Below are 24,804 nucleotides of genomic sequence, written 5' to 3'. Positions count from 1 at the left end.
CTTGGGCCAGAATGGATCCGTTTTAATTTCATTTTGATGCGAATAATGCATTTTACTCGTATCAATTATATCGAGATATCGATTATTTTGACATCCCTTCTCATGTGGCTCCACTCCACCACATTCAGAGCTGTTTTAACCCTCAAAGCCTGGCCTCAAATGAGCCACAGAGCCACCGCGCTGCTCTGCTGCGTTTTGTGGCAAAGCTCCTCTCTGTCCTCTGCTTCACTCATGATAGTCATTTTGGTTCTGTGACTTCCTGTCTACTTCCTGTTTCACTGTGTCACACATTAACTGATGCATTATAATTATTAAGAAAAGAAGAAGCAGCTTTACAAAAATGTTTAACTCAAAACTGGAGCGAACAAATGAACTCTGCAGAGCTGTGTATACCACAATGAAAGAAGAGGAAATGGTAGTTTTCAATTATCAAACTTCATCTTATAACAGGTTTTGTGGTTGGCACTTTTTATTTCTGTTCTTTTTTTCAGTATGTGGTTTTTCAGAAAGCTTTTTTTTTCTCTTCCTGCTCTGCATCAGGAGCAGACACAGCTTGCCCAGAACCTTGTTTCTGATTAACTTCATTTTTTTAGATGAAATAGGTTATTTACAGTAAAAAATAACATATAAAGTAACATATTTGCCTTGCCAACAAAACAACGTTTTCATATGTAGTGCTTTTGATTGGGCTGAACATTGTGAAGCATTGATCACCCTCAGGTATTTTGGAAAGGTTTACTCAAACTTTGAGAGACATTTATTTCAGACGGAAAAACAACAGTAAAAATATCATGGGCTGTTTAATCTTAGAAGTTTGACTACTGTGTTGTTTATGCTGCAATGGATCCTGAGTAGAACATGTAGACGAGATGTCAGCTCCACCCACCCAGGACTGCAATGTCTGAGTAATGAGTAACTTTGAGCTCTTCTCTTTTAATGCATCGAATAGAAGACAACGCATGGATGTCAAACGGGAAATGAAGATGAGGAGGATGAAACGGAGGAGGAGGAGGATCAGATGATGCTGGTGTTTGTGCTGCCACTGCTTGGCAATCCCAACCCCAAAGAGAGCGCAGCTGCAGGAGCTGCAGCTGTTTACGGTTAGCATCAGGATCAAATCATTAACCCAACTATATGAGAATAGTGGGTTAAAAAACTTAAGCCGTGTTTCCATCAGCCATATGTCGTATATGTGCATTTTGAAGCAATGCATTAGGGAAAGTTAGTGGAAACGGCAAAATTCAAAATAACGGTTATAAAAATTTTTCAAAATAATAGTTAGTGCCTACATGTGAAGATGGAAACACATTTGTTGACCAAGTTCTAACACAGTGAACATTCCCACCTACTAGTGTGTCTGTGTCTTACAAGGCACAGACTCACTAATTAATTTTTTATTGAAATTTCTTTTTTTCAATAATTATGACTGTTTACCAGAGGTATGGAACTCAGAAATTTTCAAAGCCCAAACCTCCAGCTGAGAGGGGAGGAATGCAGCTTTGTGTGGCTGGTGAGAGGCACTGCAGGCTGGGATGGGAGGAGAGGATCGCTGAGATGTGTGTTCCTAGCTAATTAGCAACGTCTATTTCCTGTTTATTATAACTATGTGTAGAATATACGTCTGACAAAATGGTGTCTGGCGTGGCCTGGTTGATTTGCTCGAAACCAGTAGAAGGAAACGACTGATTCACATTTTCCTTCTTTTATGTTTGGGATATTTCAAATGTTTGTCTAAAATTAGCATTTGTCCATTCAGACGTTTTATGGGCCTCCATGACAGAGCGCTAGCTTTGACTTCTCATGTTTAGGCTCAGTTCCACTACCACCCAGACCATCAGCCAGGCATGCATTGCAAAGATGAGAAAATGGCAATCTCAATGTGTGAAAAATATCATAAGGATACACAATTTTTGAAGCAATTATAAGTTTTTACATATAACAAACAACTTTAAGGGTAATAGGAAATTACAACAAATTAGCCCAAGGGATTCAACAAGTCATGGATCATTTTGACAACATGTTAAATAATCCAAAAATATTTATTTTAAACTGAGAATTAGTCACTACCTTAAAAACTGGAATAACACTGAAACGTGTTTTTTCCCCATTTCAATTCTGATTTTAAGGCAGCATTTCACTGAGAAGAGGAATCACTGCAACATGATATTATGAAGATCAGGCTGTGAAATGAGCTAAAGGAAAACCTTTAAAGTTAGGCATCATCTGATGAGTTGGATGGATGTCATGTTTCAGTGATTAAGTTAGTAACAGGTTGCTTTTTTGTTACTAATTACTTTCCAACATTAGCCAAAGCTGTCCTCCACCGCTCCACATTCAGATGAAGAGTCAGTGCCTCCAGTCTGCAACCGCCAGCGGGACATTTCATACCAACTTGATGACCAGTGATTTAAGATGATGTTCTTAATGTGGTTATAGTCCACTGAAAGGAAATGTGGTTTCATGACTCCAATAAATAACATCTGCCAGCAGGAGGTTGCTCAGAGTTTCTTTGGTTTAACAGTGATACTTTAAAGGAGTAAATTGACCCAAACTAGGATCAGAACCACATTTAATAGAAATGGTGTAATAAGAAAACAGTTTACTAATAAATAACATTATATGTAGGTTGTGAACATTTTAAAGGAGCAGTCTTAGGTATTTTCCAGGCATATAGAGGCATTTTATAACACTACGTTACCTTCAATAGTTACAAAAATATTAAATATCAAATACAACTATAAAGAAATTTCAACGCATTAGATTTCAATTTAATGCTTTGAAATTGTGCCTCTGTCTCTTTAAAAACTCCTGCTCTTTCTAAAACTCCACCTTCAGGAAGTCGTCACAACATGGCTGTTCTATTAACTCTAGTAAGTGTTGTACTAAGACGTAGCTTTTATGATGAGCACAGTAGATGCACAGTTCCCTCAGGTGTTTGCTAATTGCTGCTGGCTAGTCTGAAGGAGCTGAGTGGGAGAGTCATGGGGAAGGATTGCTCTTTCAGGTGGAAGGTCAGAAGCTTAGAAACTGCAGCTCCATGGAGGAGCTGCCACTTGAAAGCAGCGCTAGGTTCACCCAGGTGTTTGGCACAGCTCAATGGTTGCCATGGAGATTAAAGGATTTCTCAAACATGCATGGTATAATCAAGGCAACTCTCTGGGTATGTTTCTAATGTGGGGTTGTCATCACAACATAATGTAAAGCTTGATAAAGTCAATTTTATGTAAAGGCTATTTAACACTAGAATTTTCCACAATACTGCACTAGAATAAGAGATAAACTGACATGAAAAGGTTAAATTCACTGGTGTAGAAAAGTTTGTTTCTGGTAAAAAACCCCCCCAAAAAATCATGGCCACTAAATGTACCTACAAATTGGTGAATTAGCATGTAGAGCTGGAATTACATTTAATAATTTGTACTTAACTACAAAATGAGCCTAATATAAGCTTCTACACTGGGTGTATGAACATAAAAGGGTCTAGCGAAGCCTTGAAAATGAACACAAAAGCCTGGTTCTGCCTGAGAGTGAAAAGGAAAATGCTAACGTAGGTGACATCACTTACAACAAAGGCATATTGGCTGGAGCAGACGTCCTGAAAGCCGACTTTACTTGTTATCACTGAGAAAACTGAGGTCGCCTTGTCCTTACCGCAGCATTGAAGCTGAAACATAAAAACATCACACAGATGACAAAATTAAAAGGCACCAAAGTTTGACTTGATTTTGTTCCAAGAGGCGGTTTTACGCAGTTCATTTCTGCTGCTTTAGTTTTCAGTCTAAAATGGTCGTACCGTCTCATGGAAGACCTTGAGCACCTGTCCAACAGCCGACTTTTTATTTGGGTCAGTAAGGGTGTCTGACATGGCCATGTCATAGACAGAGTCATAGAAGTTCTTCATTTCCTCTGAAACCTGGAAAAGAAACCAGATTTTATAACAGCAGTTTCACCCACATTAGAACCAAAAGGTGATGACAGGCAGCAGGTGGTTTGGAGCTCTGCCTGAATAAGAGAAGTGACAAACAGAAGGCAGCAGCTGGTTATGCAGTGAAAGTTCTGGTATTACCTACAATCAATGCAAAGGCATCATGTCAGAATCTAAATGTAGGGCTGAAATACTCCATGTTCTCATCTATCATAGTCTTCACCAGCCATACAGCAGCCAGGAATGGCTTCCCTTGTTGGATTATTACTATGTGAAATTTGGATGCTTTTAAAGTTTCAGTTTCATTACTTTAAACCAGCTGTTCTCCCTCAAACTTCCTCATACTAACTGCTTTTCTACTGCAGGTCCAATAATTGCGCAATTTGAGATTTTGAACATAAATTTGCCAATTTCTAAAACTTTTTTGTCAAGGAAAAAGTTTCCCAACCTCATCCTTGGCGCTGGGATGAGGTGGGTTTTTGGCCGTATCAAAATTTGTTTGTTTCCCAAAGCTGCTATGAAAACAATTTTTTTGCTTCACAAAAGTCACATAATCAACAACCGGATGTTACAACTGGCGCAAACCACAAAGAAGAACACAGGAAGTAGTTGGAGGATGACGGCCTGGCATGTTTTTAGTAACTAATGTATGAACAAACTTATTCACATGTGGTTTTAAATAGCTTTATTTGTTAGTGGAAAGATCTAAAACTGTTTCAACATTAGCCAAATATTGACAAAGTTTTGCGCACATTTGTAGTACAAATGCAGGTAAAGGCCTATCTGAGTTCTGCTTCTCACCTTCGTCCTCTTCTGGTGGCAAAGAGCCAAGTCCCAACTAGAGTTACAAACTGTATAAATGTTCAAGTAAGTAAGACTGCTTTCGCTTTCTATCCATAGTTTTTAACCCCGGTCTGGATTACTGAAGTGGATTTCTTATTGATTACTTCATAATTTGGGCAACTAACTCATTATAGTCCAGTTTCTCTTCTGCAGCTCCATTGAATGTTGAGTTAGATCTGCATATTATGAGAATAAACTGGCTAAAATTAAAGCTACTTTGTTTCCATTCTAAAAGCGACTCATGCCAAACCATTCACTTAATAATGAAGCCAAATAATGGGCTATCCTAGAAAAAATCCTACTAGAGGCTGCAGAAGATTGATAATGGCCATGGATGTTTGTCTTCCAGTGGGACAGCTGAATGGTTCAAATCAAACCATTAGAGGCCCAGTCAAATTCTACAATTTAATTCAATTTTAAAACTTTTCTGATACTGTCTACATATAATTTTTCTGCGTTTGAGTAAAATCGAAGAGAATTAAGGGCGAATTTCAGCATCCACATGTGCAAAGATGGTAGAAACATTTCCCAAACAAGATGCTGTTTTAACTGCTCTATTCAGTTTATTTATGTAGCGCCTCAAAGCACTTTACAAAAAAGTCATTTCAGTCCAATCATACATTAGTTAAAAATTGTTCTAAGGAAACCCAGCAGATTGTATTGTCACTGACTTTATAGAAACACCTTATACTGAGCTTGCATGTAGCAACAGAAGGGAGGAAAAACTTCCTGCTAACAGGAAGAAACTTCCAGCAGAACCAGAACCTGGCTCAGTATTAGCAGCCATCTGCCATGGGTCACATTTTACTTTGTATTCTACAAAGCACAACAAAGAGGGGCTAAAAATATACAGGATACACTTTTCCAATATATTTTGTGAACAATTAATAAAAAAAAAAAAATCACTTTCCTTCTCCCTACTCGATAATGTTAAACTTTGTTTTAGTCTGTCATGTGAAATCCTAAGAAAAAAATAAAACATTTTGTGGTTTTCATGTAATGAAATGTGCTAAAGGTCTGGGTGTGAATACTTTTGCATGGCACATGACTTTGGTCTCCACTTCTGTTTCCACTTACAGTGTCTTTGTTCATGTAACCCCAGATCCCAGCAGCAACTTCACAGGCGAACAGGATGACCAGGCAGACAAAAAACTGCAGTAGAGAGGAAAGAGAAAGAAAACAATTAGAAGGCACTTTATGAGGCTGGAACACTTACTGACTGCAGGATAAAATCAACTCACAGTTCCCAATAAACACTGGGACTCCTGAATGGCACCGTAGCAGCCAAGGAAACCGACCACCATCATCACAGTGCCCACTGCGATCAGAATGTGGACACCTGGACAGACGGATAAAAAAACAACACAGTGAATTGACGCTGTTCCAACATGGCTCTGAACAAAACAAGTTTGCTAAGTTAAATCTAGGCAGTACTACTTGACGTACAACAGGGGGCAGCACTCGGATTTTCTCTCAGCAGGAAAAAGTGAGTCATACTCCTTATTTGCACCCATGTTGTTCCCTTTTTTATTCCTTCTCCATAAAGCAACACAAATTGGTTTATAAGGATATTAAACTGGCTCTGGAGTTCAGTTTTTTCCCCCTCGCAATCTAACTACTGGTACTGACTTTTGTGTCTTTGTTCTGATCTGGGCAGAGTTTATTTGACTTGGAAGATTAGATGGACGACTAGCAGAATGGAAAAAATGTGTCTGCTTGGTATTTAAGAGGTAACTCTCTCCTTTAAATGGTTTTCCTGAGTGATGCGCCACACTGAGCTGACAGTCAGAACTTCCTGATATAAATATATGTATTACATAAATGTTTTATATATGTAATACATATATAAATGTAAAAAATGACATTTGAAAAGCACTCAGATTTTTCTCTCAATATATTAGCAGAATTTCAAGAATGTGTCACATATAGATTGTGAAACCCACCATCTATGAAAGTAAGGGTCTCATAAATAGTGACACCATCTTGCTGGTGTCTCCTACAGCAGCAAAATGAATGATACGGAAAAAAAAAAAGATCAAAACCTTTACTGGGTCAAATGTACAGAATCTTCATCTCATCAGTGGTGCATTTGTTACTTGTTGGAATGGAACATTTCCTTATCTGCCTGTGAGAAACAGACAAAAACTACGTTGTGTTCTAGAATAATGCTACCCTAGGTCTGAGGGTAAAGGTTTCCTAGCCTTAACCAAACATGGTCCTTTGCTCAATTTGTTTGAGCAATAATAATAATGATACAAAAAAGGGTGTATTTATGAAGTTCAATACAAATTGATTTGTGCTTCCGAAATATTTTACAGATGTAGCATGAATCTGAATTCAGCATTTTGAAAATCCACGTTTTGCTGCCCAGCCCTATTCAATAATTTAGAATCCATATTCTGATGAGGGTCATTTATTTATGTTCATTGACTTTAGTTTGGCATTTAACACAATCTTACCAAACAAACTCCTATTGGAGCTGGGATAAACAGTCTACTATATAACTGGACATAAGACTTTAACTTTAATTAGACTTTAACCAACCACTCCCAGTGTGTGAAAGTAAGAGAGCATACCTCCACCACCATGCACCAATATAGGGGTTCATCAAGCTTGTGTGTTCAGTCCACTACTCTATACACACAACTGCTCTGCCTCCCACTCATCCAATCACATCATCAGGTTTGCAGAAAACAAGGTGATCGGTTTCACAGAAACTTATTTTTTAACAACAAAAAGACAAATGACATAATTGGACATTTTTGCCTGTCCATCCATTCACCACTCTACAATAACAACTAGGTGGTAGAAAGAATTTCCACCTTTGGGTTTCTGGAGCTGTCAGATGACTTGACCTGGATTGATAAAACTACATCACCATTATGGCGGGTCCAGCTGTGACCCTTCTATCTAAGGAAGCTAAAGAGAGCCAAACTTCCTAAAAGATTTATTATTAACTTTAACAACTTTGCTATTCAAAGTGTGGTAACCTACAAACCGTTAGTGTGGTTCTTCAGCTGAACTAATCTTTAACAGTAAGCAATCCACAGGATGGTGAGAATGACTGGTAAAATAACTGAGGCTAACCTCCCAGAGATCTTTGTCTACACATCCCGTTATTTACACAAAACACACAAAATCCTGAGATGCCAGTACCAACCAGCACTTCACCTGTTCCAAACATACAGGCCATATCCACCAGGATGGTCAACAGGCTGTAAGACTGCTGACCATCATTGACTCCTTCTTCCCCCTCCGTCCATCTAAGCATTTTGAATGGGTGAACTATTACTATCGTCATTATTGCATTTGATCAGATTGCACGTGCACTATCTGCACTTCTTGCAATATGCCTATGTTGGCTGACACCCGAAGGTATTTAGGTTATCACAACATTGACAAATTATTGAAAATGAAATTGAATTGAAGGTTAACAACATAATGCAAGGAACTGTCATAACATGCTAATCCAGGAGTAGTGAATGCTGCTTGTTTAATTTTAAACATCAAGTAGGCAAAAGAAAATGAAAAAAAATATCAGCTGCCACATGGTTTGTGGCAAACTGTAAACAGGAGTTCTTATGGCATTCTTTTCCCAACATCTCATATTTGGACTAATAGTTATCCTGTTGACAGATTCTAACATAATGTTTGTGGATTTTGCAGCTTTTTCACACACACACACACACACACACACACACACACACACACACACACACACACACACAAAATAGAAACTGAATTTATATTTGAGAATAAGTTCCATATAAGTGGTCTCTTTACTAGATGGTTTATGAAACTAACTAACTTGGCTGTACAGGATTTTATTTAAGGACAGCACAAAAAAGGGGCAGATTACAAATGTATGCCAACCCACTTCAGATTTCAGTTTGTAAAATATATTGCAAGTAAGGAAATATTTTTCTTCCTATATAATTATGGATTACTTTGTGTTGATCTATCACATACAATTATAGTGCTTAAAAGACATTTGTTTGTCATTTAAAAATAATGCAAAATTCAGGCAGTATGAATACTTATCAATGTAGGAAAAGAGAAAAAGGCAAAAATAGAAGAAAGTCACCAAATAAATCAAGAAAGGAAGTAAAATTATGTTTGATGTTTGAAATTATGACTAAAAATCAGTACATAATTTTAAGGTATGAACATGTTTAGAGTATTCCTGCATATTAGCAGTTAATACTATTTTTTTTATATTTACTTGATTTATGTTTATTTTTCTACTTGATTGGGCAAGGCATATTGCATCACTTCCTGGGATTTTGTACAGTGCAGATTTATTGCCACATAGTCTGCCTGATCAAAACTAAAAGTGATCTGTGTTTTCATAAAGTGTACGTAAATATTTGATTGTTATTGTATTTCCCAAATGCTGTATGGTAAATGTTTCCCTATAAATCTAATCAATGATTGGTTTAATTATTGATAAAGTTACCAATGACTAAATGCTTAGACTGTCAGAGTCCACAGCCTCCTAATGCCCCACAGTAACAACTCTTCAGCCATGTTGGAAACACTCCTCTAACACTTGTTCCAGGCTGAGAGGATGGCATCTATCCTACACTATCACTCTTGCCTGTCAGCTCAGACATAATTTAATTCCAGACCACTAACTGGTGCCATGCTTTGTATATGTCCTATCTTTCTCCCACATCCTCTTTACTCACTGAGCTGGACAAGTACACGTGATTTCTAAATCAATAGGTTTGCAAGTACTCTGTCCATCTTTTATACTGCGGCCGTTCAGATTGACACAGCACTTACTGTTTGGCAAATACCACCTTCATTTGGCATTCAGCCATCAAAAATTCCATCCATTTGAATGCTTTTTTCCCCAGATTGTCTTCCATTGTATTCTTTAGGTGCAACTATTCATCAGGCATTACGAGTGGAAAAACTGGTGATTTCTCTCTGTTGCTGTACATAAAGTGGATTAAAATTCTCATACATTGAGAAAACTAAATGAAACAATAGATGCTGTCAAATAAATTCCACTTGAGATCTAAATTGACAGTAAGTTTAAAGACTGAAAAGCCTGTTACCTGGTCTAAAGGTTCATAAGACTGCAGTCCTCTAACAAACTTTTTTTTATTTTATTTTATTGTCTGTTTCACAAAATTGTTAAATAAAGGTAGAATGAAAAATTCTAATTGCCCTCAGCAATGTATATTATTTATAACCACACCAAATCTATTGTTGCTCTACAATAAAATTGATGAACTTTTTTGTTGCTGTTGACGCCAAAATTTCTCTTGAGTACTGATAAAGGCAGTTTCCAATGATGACAATGCTGACATGTTTTATTTCATGCTAATTTTAGGTTTTAGGTCAATTGTCCCAAACGGACAATTCAATGTACAGCTGACAAAGAAATCTAAAAAACGGAACAATAGAAGATTTATTTGGCATTAGTGCTACAGTAGGAGTAGTGTGTATTAGTGGTTACAGCTAAGCCATCCAGCTATTGTGCACAAATACAATGCAAGTTTTCCTCGGAGCAGTTTCCTTTTCCCTGTTTTGCTATAGCTTCTTAACAATAAGACAGCACAACTATGTAAAACTATAATGACGGACACCAAGTACACTGGTTCTATCTGTGTTTTTAGAAAGTTCTTTTCTCCAACAATGCCGTGTCATACATTGTCTGATGGCTCAGAGTCATAACTCCTCCACATCCTGCTCCACCCTTACATATGATCTCCACTTCTTTCAATCAGGATTTCATGTTATGTTTAAAGTCGTCAGGCCTTAATCTCTTTCACTTGTTTTATGCAACACTATGTATCTTCTAATAAAACATAATTACCAAGTGATATTTTGAAATTTCCTATCAATTTTAAAAATTTTCAACTCAAAAACAAGGAAGGCCCCTGGATAACTGCCCTAGCACCCCAGACAGAGAACTTAGCAAGTTTTCTGTGCAGTATCACTTTGGTAATGATTCATGGATGGTTCAATTCTTTATAAAGACTTTTTTAGGCATCTGTGTTGGCTGAGACTTTATTAACTTGCTTGTTAAATGTTCTCCTGAAATATCAAACGTGTGGTATGTAAGCAGACAGAGTCTTTCGATCCATCCCAGAGTATTAGCAAGTTGTTGTATAGTCACAGCTTCCAAATTGTACTGTAGGCTATGCACATTATTCGGTTGCCATTAAAGAAAACAATCCTCATAAATTCTCCAATATGTCCCAGAGATTAGGGACATTAGCAGACAGACATGTCAGAAAGGAAATGCCTATCCAATCCAAGAATCATATCTATTAGTTTGACAGCGAGTTCATTCCTGCAAGTTGCAGTTAATATTTATTTCTTCCAGTCTCCTTCCAATACTTTCTGTGAGCCTTAGTATCTTTGGTACAGTAGTAGGAAAAAGGTGTGGACATCTACAACAGAAAGACATTATTCAGTTCAGTTTGCATAATGTTTGCATGCCTAGTGTGAACTCAAAGTTTGAGTAAGTGTAGCTACAACTTGATACTGCACTTATTATAGCAGTCATTTGAGATGTCATTACAGCACAGAGAAGTTGAAGAAGGAAACATGGCACAGCTCTCATCCATGTGTTGAATGAATCAGATCGACTGTTGTTTTGCTAATAGCACAAAGCAGAACTGTAGCAATACAGTAAGGCCAGAAAAGTGGCCTGTGGTCATTTAGTGAAGCAGGGTCAGGTATTACATAAAAAAAAAAAAAAACTAAATTAAACCAGAAGCGCCTCACAAACGAGAATCGCCTCAGATGTTTGGAAAAAGCAAAAAAAAAAAAAAAAGAAAAAAGAAAAGATGCATGCTTCACATTAGGGCAGAAAGGAAACTCCACTTCTCTGGAGCTAGCTTGTTATTGCTGCCTGGAAAACTTAGATGTAGCTTAGCAATTTTACAAGCAAGCATGAAGGCTTGGTAAGTGAGTTATTACAGCAATTAGCAACAAAGATGGAACATTTGAGATCTGGCCTCTGTCACACATGCCTCCTGGATTTCAAATAATGCATGTTTAGTATGTTCCATAATTTCAGGGGATTTAAGGTCACAGTGGGAAATAATCACACTGAATCTCACACTTTCAAAGACTGTTTCAAACTTGATCTTAATGTAAATTACAGTATGAGATGATTTTCATTCAACTGACCAATAATTATTGGAAAATTGCTAAATCACAACAGAACAGAAGGGTGGGCAGAAACTGGCCAATCAGTACACACAGCACATCTTAATAGTGGATAATAGAACAAGGTAGCAGGCTGAAAAATGCATGACAAATACAAGTTTAACACACATCTAATTTATGACCAATTATGGGAGACCTTGACGTATGTAGCACTTATTAAGGAAAAAAATTGGGATCACTAAGCCACTAAGCTTAAGACTTTTTAAGACCACATATAAAACCTTGTCTACAGACCAGGGAGACACAGCTCATTATGCGCTGCCTGATTGACAATAAATAATTAAAACCACATTATTATATATTAAACAGATATTAAACATTAACAGTTCAGTGACAAATGTCGTATAGCTATTTCTGGTATTCCTATAAGCTGCTACGGTAATGTACATTTTCTCCAGACCGGATGTGTCTGTGGGACTTCCTTGCACATGTTTTGCTGACTCATGTTGGTTTCGTAGGACCTGTATAATTTGGGAGAAGACAGGAAGTTTAATTCAACTTGTGCAATGGTAGTGGTAATAACTTTCTCAGTCACTGCGGAAGTGAGTCAAACGGAGTCATGTTTTGGCAACATCCTGAAGTTCTACTATTGTCACTCAACAGGGCTGACAACAGCAGAATTATCAACATTTTCCATATGAAGCTGATTAGTCAAGCCTTGTTTTATTTCATCTTGTCTTTCTCTGGGCACACCCTGAGTTCTCAGGCGTTTTACACATCTAACAAAATCTCTACAGGTTTGCACAAGTGTGGAGGGCTTGACATCATCATCTACAATTTCACAATGGTTTAAAACAATAATTGGTGGACCAGGAATTTCAACATACTTCTCTTTTCTCTTTGATCAACTCTAAATCTAGAAAGCTAAAGACAAACCTGAACTGAATTATTCTTCACCTATCACAAATTTCTTGAATTTCAACTTATGATTTATGGAACCTTTGTTTGGTTTGTGAACATACAAATTTCTTGATTTCAGTGATTTGTTTTGTGTGGTGTCCACCCTAAAACATGAATAATGAAAGACAGTTATATCAAAGTAGACCAAAATAACTGTGTAAACCCTTGGACCACTGGGTTGCCCAGCAACACGATGACCTAACTCAACCCACTGAATCAATGGGGGAAAGCTGGATTAAATCTACTCTGGTATGAAGGAGGAGAAAAAAAATGTCTAAGAATTATTTTTTGATTGGTAGTTTAAAACCAGAATTAACAAAGACTTTGTAAATCTGCCCAACATCACAGGACTGATCAGATTTCCTTGGTTCAAAAAATAGTGGAGAAAAACAGAAGTTTGCACTCCCCCTTTAAAAATCTGTGTTGTTCCTGCTCAACTTGCTCCATTGTTCAGGCACCTATGATCAGGTCATCTTAGGTACAAAGTCAGATTTAAAAACAAAGAAAAATGTATTTAATCCCAAACATAATTCTGGTGTCAGATACTCTTTGTGACACAAAGCCTAAAGGGATTATGCAACTTGTATGAAAGTGCTTTTATCAGCTGATGAGGAAACGCATGTAATTTAGCAGGAAAATGACTAAATAGGAATGTGGTAATGAATGCTGAGGAATGTCCCAAATCAGATTTAAACCTTAGTTCCAGTTATTAACAAGTTGAGAAACTTCTGGTTATGTAAGCGCTGCTTGGTGCAGTTCTGCTGTTCATGAAAGCACTCAAAGCACGAGTTATGAAAGTATGTGTATATTTATTAGTTCAGGGGGAGGGGTCGTCATGTTTTGTTTATGTTGAGGGTTTTTTCAGTGTGTGGGGGTTCTGAGAGACAAAAGGAGAAAAACAGATGGAGGAAAAAGAGAAGGTGGGAGGGATTAAGGAAAAATGAAGAGACATAAAGCGACTTTAACACTAACCACAACCAGACGGGGAGATGTGGGTGGAGCTACAGCGTAGAGAAATAGGGTGGTGAAAAGAAAAGGGAACTCTGTGAAAAGAGGGGGGCTGGTGGGGAAAGGGGCAAGGGGAGGAGTGGAAGAGAAAGAGAGTGGGAATTTTTTTTCCTATACTGATGACTTTTTTTCTCCTTGTCTTAGGAAAGAGTTCCAGGCTTTATGTAATGGGCAGGATGTAATCACTGAGGGAAAATCACAAAGTGGCATAGCTGTGGCTCTTACAAACAGCCACAGCTATGCCACCTTAAAGAACAGCCAAACATGCAGACTGAACAGCAACACTTCTTTTCACAAACCCATCATCCTAAATGTTCCTTTCTAACTTTCATCTCTTTTCTCTTCCTCATCTCTAGGCACTGACTCACAGATGCTGATGGAGATGGGAGGAAATGGCAGGCAGGCTAACTTAATTTGGGCGAGCTGAACTCCAAACAGATTCAGCAGGTCCACTGTTAGTCCTGGTCACAAGTAGCTGATGATGTGGGCGAGGCCATGGAAGATACACTCACCCAGATCAGATCTCTGAAGCCTTAGCTCCACATGATGCTGGAAACATTCCTTTAAAAATCAGCTTCATGTTTGTGTCATTGCATCTCACAATGTCTCATTTGTCCACGGCGCATTAAAGTTCCACTTCCTGGCCACACTTTAAGCTAAGAAGGCAAATCTAGTGAGAGAGAGAGGCCACTAAACTCTGAGCCTCATGGTCGAGAAATTAGCTTAAGATGCATTTTACTTTAATACAGTGCTGGAAGTAAGATTGGAATCTGAAGCCACTAAGTGGTGGGATGCAAAAGGCAAGGACATGGAAACCAGAACAAACTGGTACTGAGTGGTAAGAGAGGGCCAGGAAAACATTCTCCTCAACACTGTCAAACTACGCCCCAGTCCTACATCCAGGGTTTTAACCGGAGTGACTCAGGAGAAACCATCATTCTTTCCAGGCTTTCGGCCTCAACACATTTTCTGTTTGGGGTTTGGATGCTTATTGCTCAGTGGGCAGAATAGTCATCTTGAAGTCAGGAGGTTGTAGGTTCTATTCTTCTCTCATATGTTGATGTAGCCCTTGGTAAGGCACTAAGTTTCCTACAGATCTTATCAGTGTAGAAATGTGAGCACACATGGGTGAATGTGGTTCACCCAAGCTCTTTAAATGGTTGGTATGACTGGAAAGGTGTTATATAAATTCAGTCCTTTTATTCCATACATGAGCATGATGGAGAGTGTTAAGACCCTTCTCCTGGCTCTGATTGGTTGTTTCTGACAGAGCAGTGTATTTGCAATATCAGTTACTGATTTTAGCAGCGCCACAAGGAGGAGGCTGGATTTTTTCACTGATTATCTGGTTCTTGTTATACTGTCAGAACACAACTACAACTTTAACAAATATGTGAAGAACATATTTTTTGTAAAAGTTCACCAACTGCAGCTCTAATTCATGTAGCAAATTCTGTGGGTGCTGCCCAGGAACCTATGAGAAGTTAGGGCAGCACCAATCCACTTTTTCACTTCCGATACCAATACTGATATCTGAGGGTTAGTATTGGTTGATACCAATCCGATACAGAAATACAGGCAATTCAACATTTGAACTGACTTAAAATGTTTCTTTTTTTAAAACACAGATATAAATGTACTGAATCACAAATTTATTTGATAACTCTGCACTAGTATGACACACTTAAATACATGTGACTTAAAATAAATTTAGTCACACATGTAAAAAAACACAACTTTAAGTTCAGTCAGTGCATTAAGCAGTATTACAACCAATGTAATAATTAATAATAAAGAAACATTCAGCTGATTTGGTTACTAATAATAAAAATAAAATGCAACAAACTGTCTTTCAAATGGTTCAGAAAGTGCAATTAGGAATTCTAAATATAATGTAACAAAAATAAAGAATGATGTCACTGAGAGCACAGAACATGGAATTAGACTGAATAGATCTGCCCATATGGATCAGGCATATTGTCACCAATACCTGATCTAGAATTGTTTATAATATTGGGACTGATACAGATATCAATATTGCATCAGTACATCTCTAGAATAAATAGAGGCATGGTCTGTAAGCCACTATACTCTTCAACACCTGGATTTCTGGACACTGGGACTGGTCAGTACAGTTTAATGAATCAAAAGCTCTCCTATAATCTCTACTGCAATGCACTGAAACCTACAGCAGTGTTTAGTGAGCGCGGCCTGTTGTGAGGACAGGAACAGGAACAGAACAGGTCAGACATGAAGATGGGATACATACATGTGTAGAAGGAGGTGGGGGCATGGGCTCCGTCCACTTCAAGCGACATCAGGTTGCTGATCGTTTGGTCATGTCTCAACCAAAGGGCCACGCCCAGGATCACACCTCCAGCAAGCTACAACATACAACACAAACATCTTAGTAAGATTCAGTCAGGGGACTTCAGGTTAGGAACATTTCTGGACAACCTTGACATTACTGAAATGTACAGAATTTAACAAAACGAAGACAAAGATCTTGATGTTGAGTCAACCCCCCCCCCCCCCAGTCCAATCAGACAAAACCTAAGCATCTTAAAGGTTCTTCACGGTCAAATAAAAATATTATGTCCAATGTGTCCTAATTAAAAGGAAATGACAAGGAAATATGTGGATAGTTATACATTGTATTTTGCAACAAGCCATCAAAGTGTCATGGGAATCTCCACTTTAATGTAAAGTAACAACGACTGTGCTGAGTGGGTGAATGCTAAGATTGAAACTACATTAACCTAACAGTTAGGATTTGACCAAAACTGCACCAGAACTCTCAAATTTTGTCTTTCAGACAGCAACACATAAACTTTTATTTGAAAGAAAACAGCAAGAAGAAAGTTTTTAAATCCAGATGTCTGATTTTATCAAATATTCTGCAACAAGGTAGTGGCTTCCTGTCTTTAAAATGCTGCTGGCAGAATGTTGTTCGTTTTAGTGCCATGCTGTCAGTGGTCACTACAGAGCAACAGGCCTCTGTTTATCTCTGAGCATCAGTGAAGCATCCAGCCTCATGTACCTGTTCCTTAGGAAGCTCTTTCTGAACTACATTTGCTAAGGCAATAGATTCCTGTGCTGCTTCACATGTTATGGCATAGCAAAGTGTGTTCTCCTGTCACTATGGAAATGCTGATTTGTTAATTATATAATGGGGAAAAAAATCTGTGCATTGGAATCCTATTCATGACTTTCTTTTGCAGAAAATTAAAATGATAAAGAAATAATTGTTCTGAAGGCTCTCTGCCCACAATAGACAGGTTTCCCCCACTCACTGTTTAGAGTTCATTCCATTAATAAGATAAGTGACTGATACTAAATCAAAAACAAATTATCTTTCCAGATAAAGAATTAATCACGTCAAACATTAGCAGCACCTGGCCAACAGCTGCCACCCTGACTTCCACATTAAAGCACAATGCATTAGACGCATGGTTCTCTGTTTAGCTACACGTCTCTTCAGCTCCTGGCCATACGACACCACCTACATAACAAGATGTCTATCATTTTTGCCATAAACCATTGATGAGTTTCTTTAGTATCCAATGCAAACCAGGACTGAGATGATTGAAATAACTGTCCACTGATTCAATAATCAATTAGTAGTTACCTGGAGTAAACAGACTCAGTGAAAGGCCTGTTAATCTGTTCTACCCAGATCTGCCCAAGTTTCACCTGGTTCACATTCTGAAAATAACTAAACCTCGTACTGAGCACCTTTTGCTAACCAATTATTGTTTGGTTATTGCAAAAATGTATCAATTAATCTACTAATGACAACCAAAGAAATGCTATGTTAACATAGCATTTCTTTGGTTGTCAGTAGATGTCAATGTTTAAAATCCCCAGAACTAGAGAATATGTAGGACTACAATATTCATGTCTTTCTGCTTCACATAATGTATGTAATGAAATTAGGAATTAATTCCATTTTAACAACACCGTTTTACAGGAAAACATACTCCCTCTGTACAGTAATAATAACTTATTTTTATATAAACACAACTAATTGCTTTTATGTATGGTTTGTAATTGTTTACTAAACTAATTGTTAGCTGCAAACCCTACTGCAGCTAATTTGTAAATGACATCACCAGAACTTCTTCAAAACAATCACCAGACATAAAGACATAAGCATGAATTTATTTATATAATTACCCAATAATTATTGTTGTACAAGTAGGACTCTGCTATGTTAATACTGCTATGACAACAGTGATATGTTTTGCAGCTTTAATTTCAACTATTTGTGTTTAGAAAAAAGAGAACAAGTAAATGAACTGATGAAAATGTATGTAGAGGAATTTTCTGTAAATATTTTTTGATGTCTTGATTTTCAGACTCATTTTTATAAAAAATCTAAATCATTAAATCTATCCTTTTCTTTTTCAGGAAAACAACTGAAGAAACACTTAGAACAAACATTATGACACACCAGAGGGTTACTGAGATTGAGACAAACATGAAAGTTATCAATAATGCTTTTACTGTTAACACTTTCTAACTACATGCTGGAGGAAAATAGAAGCTTTGGATTCTTTTTAGGCTAAAGGATTTCTTCTGAGACAGCATCAAAACTTGTGGATACCTTGTAATCTGTGAAACAAATAAAAGCTGTGGAACATCTCCCAGCTGTCCCTTTCCAGTGAAGTGAAGACAGATGCAGACAAGAATGAGTTTAGTCTGTTTGGAAGGATGAGAAAAGCGTAGAGCAGAATCGCTCCTTTTTTTTTTAGGCGAGCCAACTGCTGCTTCTGAGAACAGAGTTCAACCAAAACAGAAATCCCCTCCCTGTCCTCCATCTCTGTTAGTCAGGTCCATTCCAGGGCTCCTGCAAGTTACTGCCTAGCAACCAAATAAACAGCGTTACTGCGAAAGTTCAACACACACACACACCCCTCAGAGAAACAGCTACCACAGTTCGACTCAGGGCTGGGCCATGATCTTTTAATGGTGTGTTTGAGCGACCGCTTTGGAAGTCGAGGCATTTGCTTTCATTCCTCCGGTCCTCATAGACGACTTTCAACACAAGAAAGCAGCACAATATCTTACTGCTGTTGTAGATGATTTCTAAAATCACTCTGTTCAAAGATAAAAAGGGATTTCACCACAGTTTATGTATTCTCAGAAGGCCAGCCGCAGCGCTGTGATTCTCTCTATTTTGTTGTAATGTGCTGTAGCAGACGTACTGATGGTTACTAGAAAGAAACATCACAAAAAACTAAACGGATCAGCTGAAGAGGCTGCTGCTCTTCAGCTGAGGACTAGCATGTAAGGGATTACTGTCTTTGTTCCCAACTAACAGTAAATTGTTGCTAGACTCTCCTTTGGTGGACATTTTTGCAGGGTCTGGATTTATTATTTTTTTTGGTGGATAAGTACAATTTATTTATTTACATTTATTTTAAAATCTATATATCATAAAATAAAATAAAAATTTAAAACAATCCATTTCATCAAAGCTGAAGCAGAGCTCTTAACACTCAGAAGTCCTCCTGCCTTTTGCTCTACACACTATTTGAGAAGTACTGGTTCAGCTTGTAAAAGTCAGACTTAACTTTTGCATAAATTGCATTTGCAGGCATTTCTTCAAATGCCTGCAAATGTTCAGGCATTTGTTTTTTCTTAGATTACTTTGCACATAGTTTTCCTTTCTTAACATTTTTTTAAGGAAATGAAAGTGCCTTCACACCAGCCCTGTTTAGTCCGCTTTAATCAAACTCCAGTCCGTCTGCCTAGAAAGTCCAGTTCATTTGGGGACGTGAATGCGTAATCGTACTCTGATGCCGATCATTAAAGCAAACTCTGAGCCGCCTACAAAATCCGGTCTGGATTCGGTTGAAGTGTACTCTGGTGCAGCATGACCAAAATAAACACATGAATCTAGTGGTAGGGGTAGAAATGGGTCGTGGTCTTTTACCAAAGACAAAAGTGAAATGTTAGAGCTGCCAAAATCTGACGCCAGTCCATTATTATTTACACCTTGTGAAGAAGGAAGTTGAGCTCAGAGTCTTCAGAGGTTTTTGTGTTGTTTCAAAAGGTTTGGTTCATCTGACACAGTGCAGTGTGAAAGCCGACCACAGCAGCTGAAAATGTAACAAATGTTCTAACCTAACCGGTTTTACCAGATTATCAGGTGGGAAAACATCTGCTGGCATGCTAGCATTAACCAGAAGCAACATTTCTGAACCATCTGAACCTAATCAGATCATTTCCAAACTCTAACCATCATGCTGGCTCCCAGTTGAACATTTGAAAGAGCAGGGATCACATCAAGGTCATTCTCATTTGAGGTTACAATGACCATACCTGCTGTTTAAGACATCCCAGAGAAAACGCTTTCTTGTCCTGAATATAAAAGGTGGGCAGCCTGAAATAAAGCTTTACTGGCTTTATGTGAACTTTTAGTGTGAGATTGAAGCTAGAGTAACATGTAGTTAACTGTCTCTGACAATAAAAGAAGTGCTGGCAGTCTTATAGAAACCCAATATGCACACAGAAGAACTTCTTGTGACAAGAATATATTTTATGCCACTTTTTGCTTTCCAAGTTGCAAAATGCAACTTAGGAGCTTGTAGCTCCACGTTCGTTTTATTTTTCAGTAAACTGGAGAGAAATGAATAAATAACTTTTAACCAGGAAAAGAAAGGTGTGTTTGGATAACATGGCGAACTAAAGCTAGGATGTGCCAGATCAAAATAAATGAAACAAACATGCTTTGGCAGCGGTATGAAAGCGTTCCAAAATATCTAAAAAGAAGAGTTTTCAGCATGAATGTGCTTCCTGGTCATGGATTCCTTTTCATAAACCACTTTGCGACTTTATGACTCAAATATTTAGAACTTCTTCCTGATACATTTTCCAAACACATCAAACTTATTCAGCCTTCATAATTCAGCACCTTTGACACCAACAGATGCAAGGGTGCCTACGAGATCCTGGGACAAGATTTATGTGATCCTGAAGACTCGCCTGAGTCCACTGAACCAACGGCCATTTGGTTTCTGAACTTACACTGAGCTGAACAGGTGACAATTCTGTAATTAGATCTGACTGTAGAATACTTTTGCAGTTATTGGCACAGTTAACACTAAGGCCATTTTACCAGTTCAAATTGATTGCACCTAAAAAGGAAGACATAAATCTACGTTTAATGATCTAAACACATGAACAATGTTTTTTTTCTCCAGTGCTATTCCCCTGCAGTTGTATTTTTAAATATAAAAAGGAAAAGTATTGTTTTTATGCGATGTATAACTCCAAATGTGTGAAAAAAAATCTTTCCTTCTGTTTGCATCTAAAGAGCTCCAATAAATATATTTTCCCACTAAATAATCACTGAATGCTCAGGGATACCAGATCATTTAGATTTCCTTTTGTCCGAGTCTGTTTGTGATTTCAAACATTCTCCTCACATTCCCCAGAGGAGACACAACTCAACTGCAGGCAGGCCAGTCCACTACCCAGAGCCTCTTCTTCCTCAGCCACGCCTTTTATGCTGCAGGGAATTGTTGTTTAACACTGAAAACACCACAGGACAGATGTGGTCTAGATATGGCGGCGTGTGTTTCCATAGAATCCATGAATACTAAGACTGTGTTCGAAAACGTTGTAGCAGAAAAAGGAGAAATACTTTTTAGTGTTCTCACATATGAGAATTCAAGAAAGAAAACTTTGTTGAATGAGGAGCAGTGAAAACGGAAACAAAAAGGTCATTTCTTTACATTTCTATAATTGTCGGAAAGCAGAGCCTATGTTTCCCCACCGACTCCCCCACCACGGTCTATTTCTGCCAGCTGCAGAAGTGGGATCTAGAATGTTGAGCATGCTGGGGGTTGGGATCCTGTTTGCTGTTCCCGTAAGTCTCCTACAAGACCACACAAACCCTCAGTCCAACTAAGCACCACCATGCCCTATAAAATCACTTTACTTTACGCTCTTATCAATTCAGTTTTTTGTAAAGAACAACAGATGCACATTAAGTTCCGTCTAAGCATAAAATGATCCTTTTTTACATATTACGTCAGAAGAATTTCAAAGAAAAAGACTTTCCAATGACGTCGGAAAGTCTAAGAAGCGTTTGTTGTCAGACTCAGACTTCTTTCTGTAACTTTTCAGAGTTCTTTGTTACTTGTATGTACATCAGGTGTTGTCGCACTGCCGCACTGAACTGGAGGGTTGCATGTGATTCCTATTCTATATATGTAGCTGAAGGTGTGAGGCATCATTTGGCTATGCAAATCTCAACAAAAGCCGGTTTTCATGTGTGTAGTTATCATATTAAGCATTAATATTTCTGTGTTGGAGCAAGGCGCCAAGCATTTGAACTTCAGATAACGAGCTCTCTTTAGAAACTTGGCTTTTGGAAATATTTCCAGTTGCAGAAAACAAAACCGATAGGTGGAAACATATCAGTCTCAAGTAGATAATTCTATTTAAAAATTACAGTTACAGTATTAACTGTTGCTGGTTTTCAAAACCAATTCGATCAAATCAGATGTCTCCTTTCAATAGCTGTGTTAATGTTATGATAGGTGAAAACAGTTGTGTTTTTAGTCTAGGTAAAGGTGACAATCTCATGTTAGTCCGTGGCTAGAATTCACAAGACACTTTCACACGCATTCATTAGCTCCTTGTGCATTGTAAAAAATATTTACTGTAAAGCAATAGACCGATTTGGATACAATTTATTGCATATGTAGATCAGTTCCGCTTTGTTCACAGAGCAGTTGGCGACGCTCAATTCCAATATTTTGCTAATTTTCAGGGTTTTTTTCGTGATCTAATATGTAAATGCGACCGCAATCAGATTTCTGTGTGAATAGTTTACGACACTAAAGCAACCCGCCTGCACAGAGAAAGAACGTTGATGTCACACAACAGCGCACTTCTTACAGACATAACAGTGTATGGAGTCGTTGATGGATCAATTTTAAAGTTTATTCAGCGATGGAAGCCGGCAGTATCGTCACAGCATCATAACTCAAAGGAAGCTAATAAAAAGAAAGAACAAGAACTGGTGCAGAATTATGACACATGCATCATAACAATGACGTAAGAGTCACATAAAATGACAGTACAGACTGCAGATGCTTTAATAACTATCGGATTCATATGGAAGTGGCACCAATCAGATTTGTTTTTATTTTTGAGAGGTTAAAAGATCGGAATTGGGCCTTTCAGACTGCCGTGAAAACGTTGGATATGAGCGATATGGGTGAGAAAAATCTGATTTGGGTTTCATTTACCTGCTGTGTGAACATAGTGTACTGGTACGTAAATATTCGATTTGGACAGAACTTGTACTTCAAAATTCAGTATGAGAAAGCAACGTTGTGGGGTGTGTTACAGGCAGTTTCTGCTGCTGACTGCTGTTTGAAGAAATGAGCAATGTTCACGAGACACAGATGATGTTCTGTAGTCACCTCAGAAGCTCTCAATGTTGTTTGATCCAAGTTGGCAAGCTCCATAAAGTGATGGTAATGCTCCCAATTCTGTATGTCAGGTGAAAAGTGGTAAACCCCTCATCCGCCTGTCATATATGTTTGATGTGTTTACCATTTACTAGGCTATAACTATAGCACCTAAAATATGTAATAGGTTGGTAATGTAAAAATAATTCATAAAAAATAAACCTCATCCTATTATTTGTGTTTACTGTAAACTGAGTTGCCTTCTACGTATATCAAGACTTTGTCCTGGTTAAATATGAAGGCAGTAATTTTTCCGCACCACTATCTGCACTGTTTACAGAGAGATGCTTGACTGAACTGAAAAACTAACAAGTCTAAACTGCTTGTATTTTTTGTGTTCTTAAAAAGTGTCTTGACCTAATGCCAGAAATTGACTTCATGTGCAATAGGTTATTTTCTTAACAATAGCTATTTTCACAATCAGGTGTCCAAATTTTAGACTGAGAAATTGAATACAATTAAGAGAATAAAAGGGGAAGCAAAGTTCAAAACTAAGCTCAAAATGGCGATGTTTAAGTACAAACTCATAGGGAGTTAGGAGACGGGTGAAAAAAAGATGTTTCCATGATTCATTTACCCAGCACAGAGTTTTGACTCACCAAATGGAAACCACCATGTCATCCCCCTTCGCGCGCACACACGCCTACACACACACACACACAAGTTGGGTGGAGGATGGAATCCAAACAAAGCTTTTCTCCAGAACCAACAGGATCTAAACCCCAGAAAACCTGCAAATCTTACATAGTGGGCCGGAAAAGGTTTTAAACTTTCACAAGGGAGCAAATGAAACAAAATATGGGGGTTTGTGCTCGTACTGCGGATCTACAGACGACATTTACTGGAGACAATTTAGAACTGATAGAAAATCAGGGGTGAAGCCCCCCATGCCCCTTATTCTCCCCCATCCCAGTCCTGCTTGATTAAAGCTGTCCCGCAGTCCTGATGAAAATGCCCCGTTAGGTTCATCAAACCAACCAATGGAATGCGTTTACACTATATAAACAACGCTGGCCTAGAACTGAAACACAGATAAATCAATAAACGTGCAAAATAAAAACGCGTAGCTTAGAATGAAAAAAAATGGCGAGCCGTAGAGGCACATTGAAATATGGACCAGCGTCGATTTTGATCTCTAACGGACTCGCAGCCTAAACAAACCTGGCAAAGCAGACGCGGCGGCCCTGCGCAACAACGTGTCTGTTAAGCAGGTTTTACCTACCCAGAAGATGAAATTTAAGAAAAACAGCAGGTATTTCATGAATTTGGTGCAGCCTTCGACTCCCATGGTGGTCCGATAATGCAGGTAACTGGCAGCGGAGTAGCAGAAACGTGGAAGTGCGGGCAAATAACGGGCTAGAGCTCAACTGGGAACCCCAGACTTGACTTCCAGAGCTTGTGGAGGGAGGAGAGGCAACACCCAGCTCCTCCTCCCTCCTCCCTCCT

General features: G+C 38.2%; 1 protein-coding gene across 1 annotated transcript in view; it reads right to left on the bottom strand.

The window, feature by feature from the left end:
- Positions 1-24,804, bottom strand: part of cd81a (CD81 molecule a) — a 30,436-nt gene extending 5,632 nt beyond the window's left edge. Inside the window, exons 1-6 of the mRNA XM_028014407.1 lie at positions 24,581-24,804; positions 16,137-16,251; positions 6,010-6,107; positions 5,846-5,920; positions 3,794-3,913; positions 3,566-3,664 (exon numbers count right to left, since the gene is read on the bottom strand). Coding sequence (XP_027870208.1) covers positions 3,566-3,664; positions 3,794-3,913; positions 5,846-5,920; positions 6,010-6,107; positions 16,137-16,251; positions 24,581-24,646 — 573 coding nt within the window. The 5' untranslated portion in view covers positions 24,647-24,804. The remainder of the gene's footprint in view (positions 1-3,565; positions 3,665-3,793; positions 3,914-5,845; positions 5,921-6,009; positions 6,108-16,136; positions 16,252-24,580) is intronic.

This window comes from Xiphophorus couchianus, chromosome 4, assembly GCF_001444195.1.
Source record: "Xiphophorus couchianus chromosome 4, X_couchianus-1.0, whole genome shotgun sequence".
NCBI lineage: Eukaryota > Metazoa > Chordata > Actinopteri > Cyprinodontiformes > Poeciliidae > Xiphophorus > Xiphophorus couchianus.
Note: the sequence above shows the minus strand (reverse complement) of the source record. Positions and strands in the feature narration are given on the sequence as shown.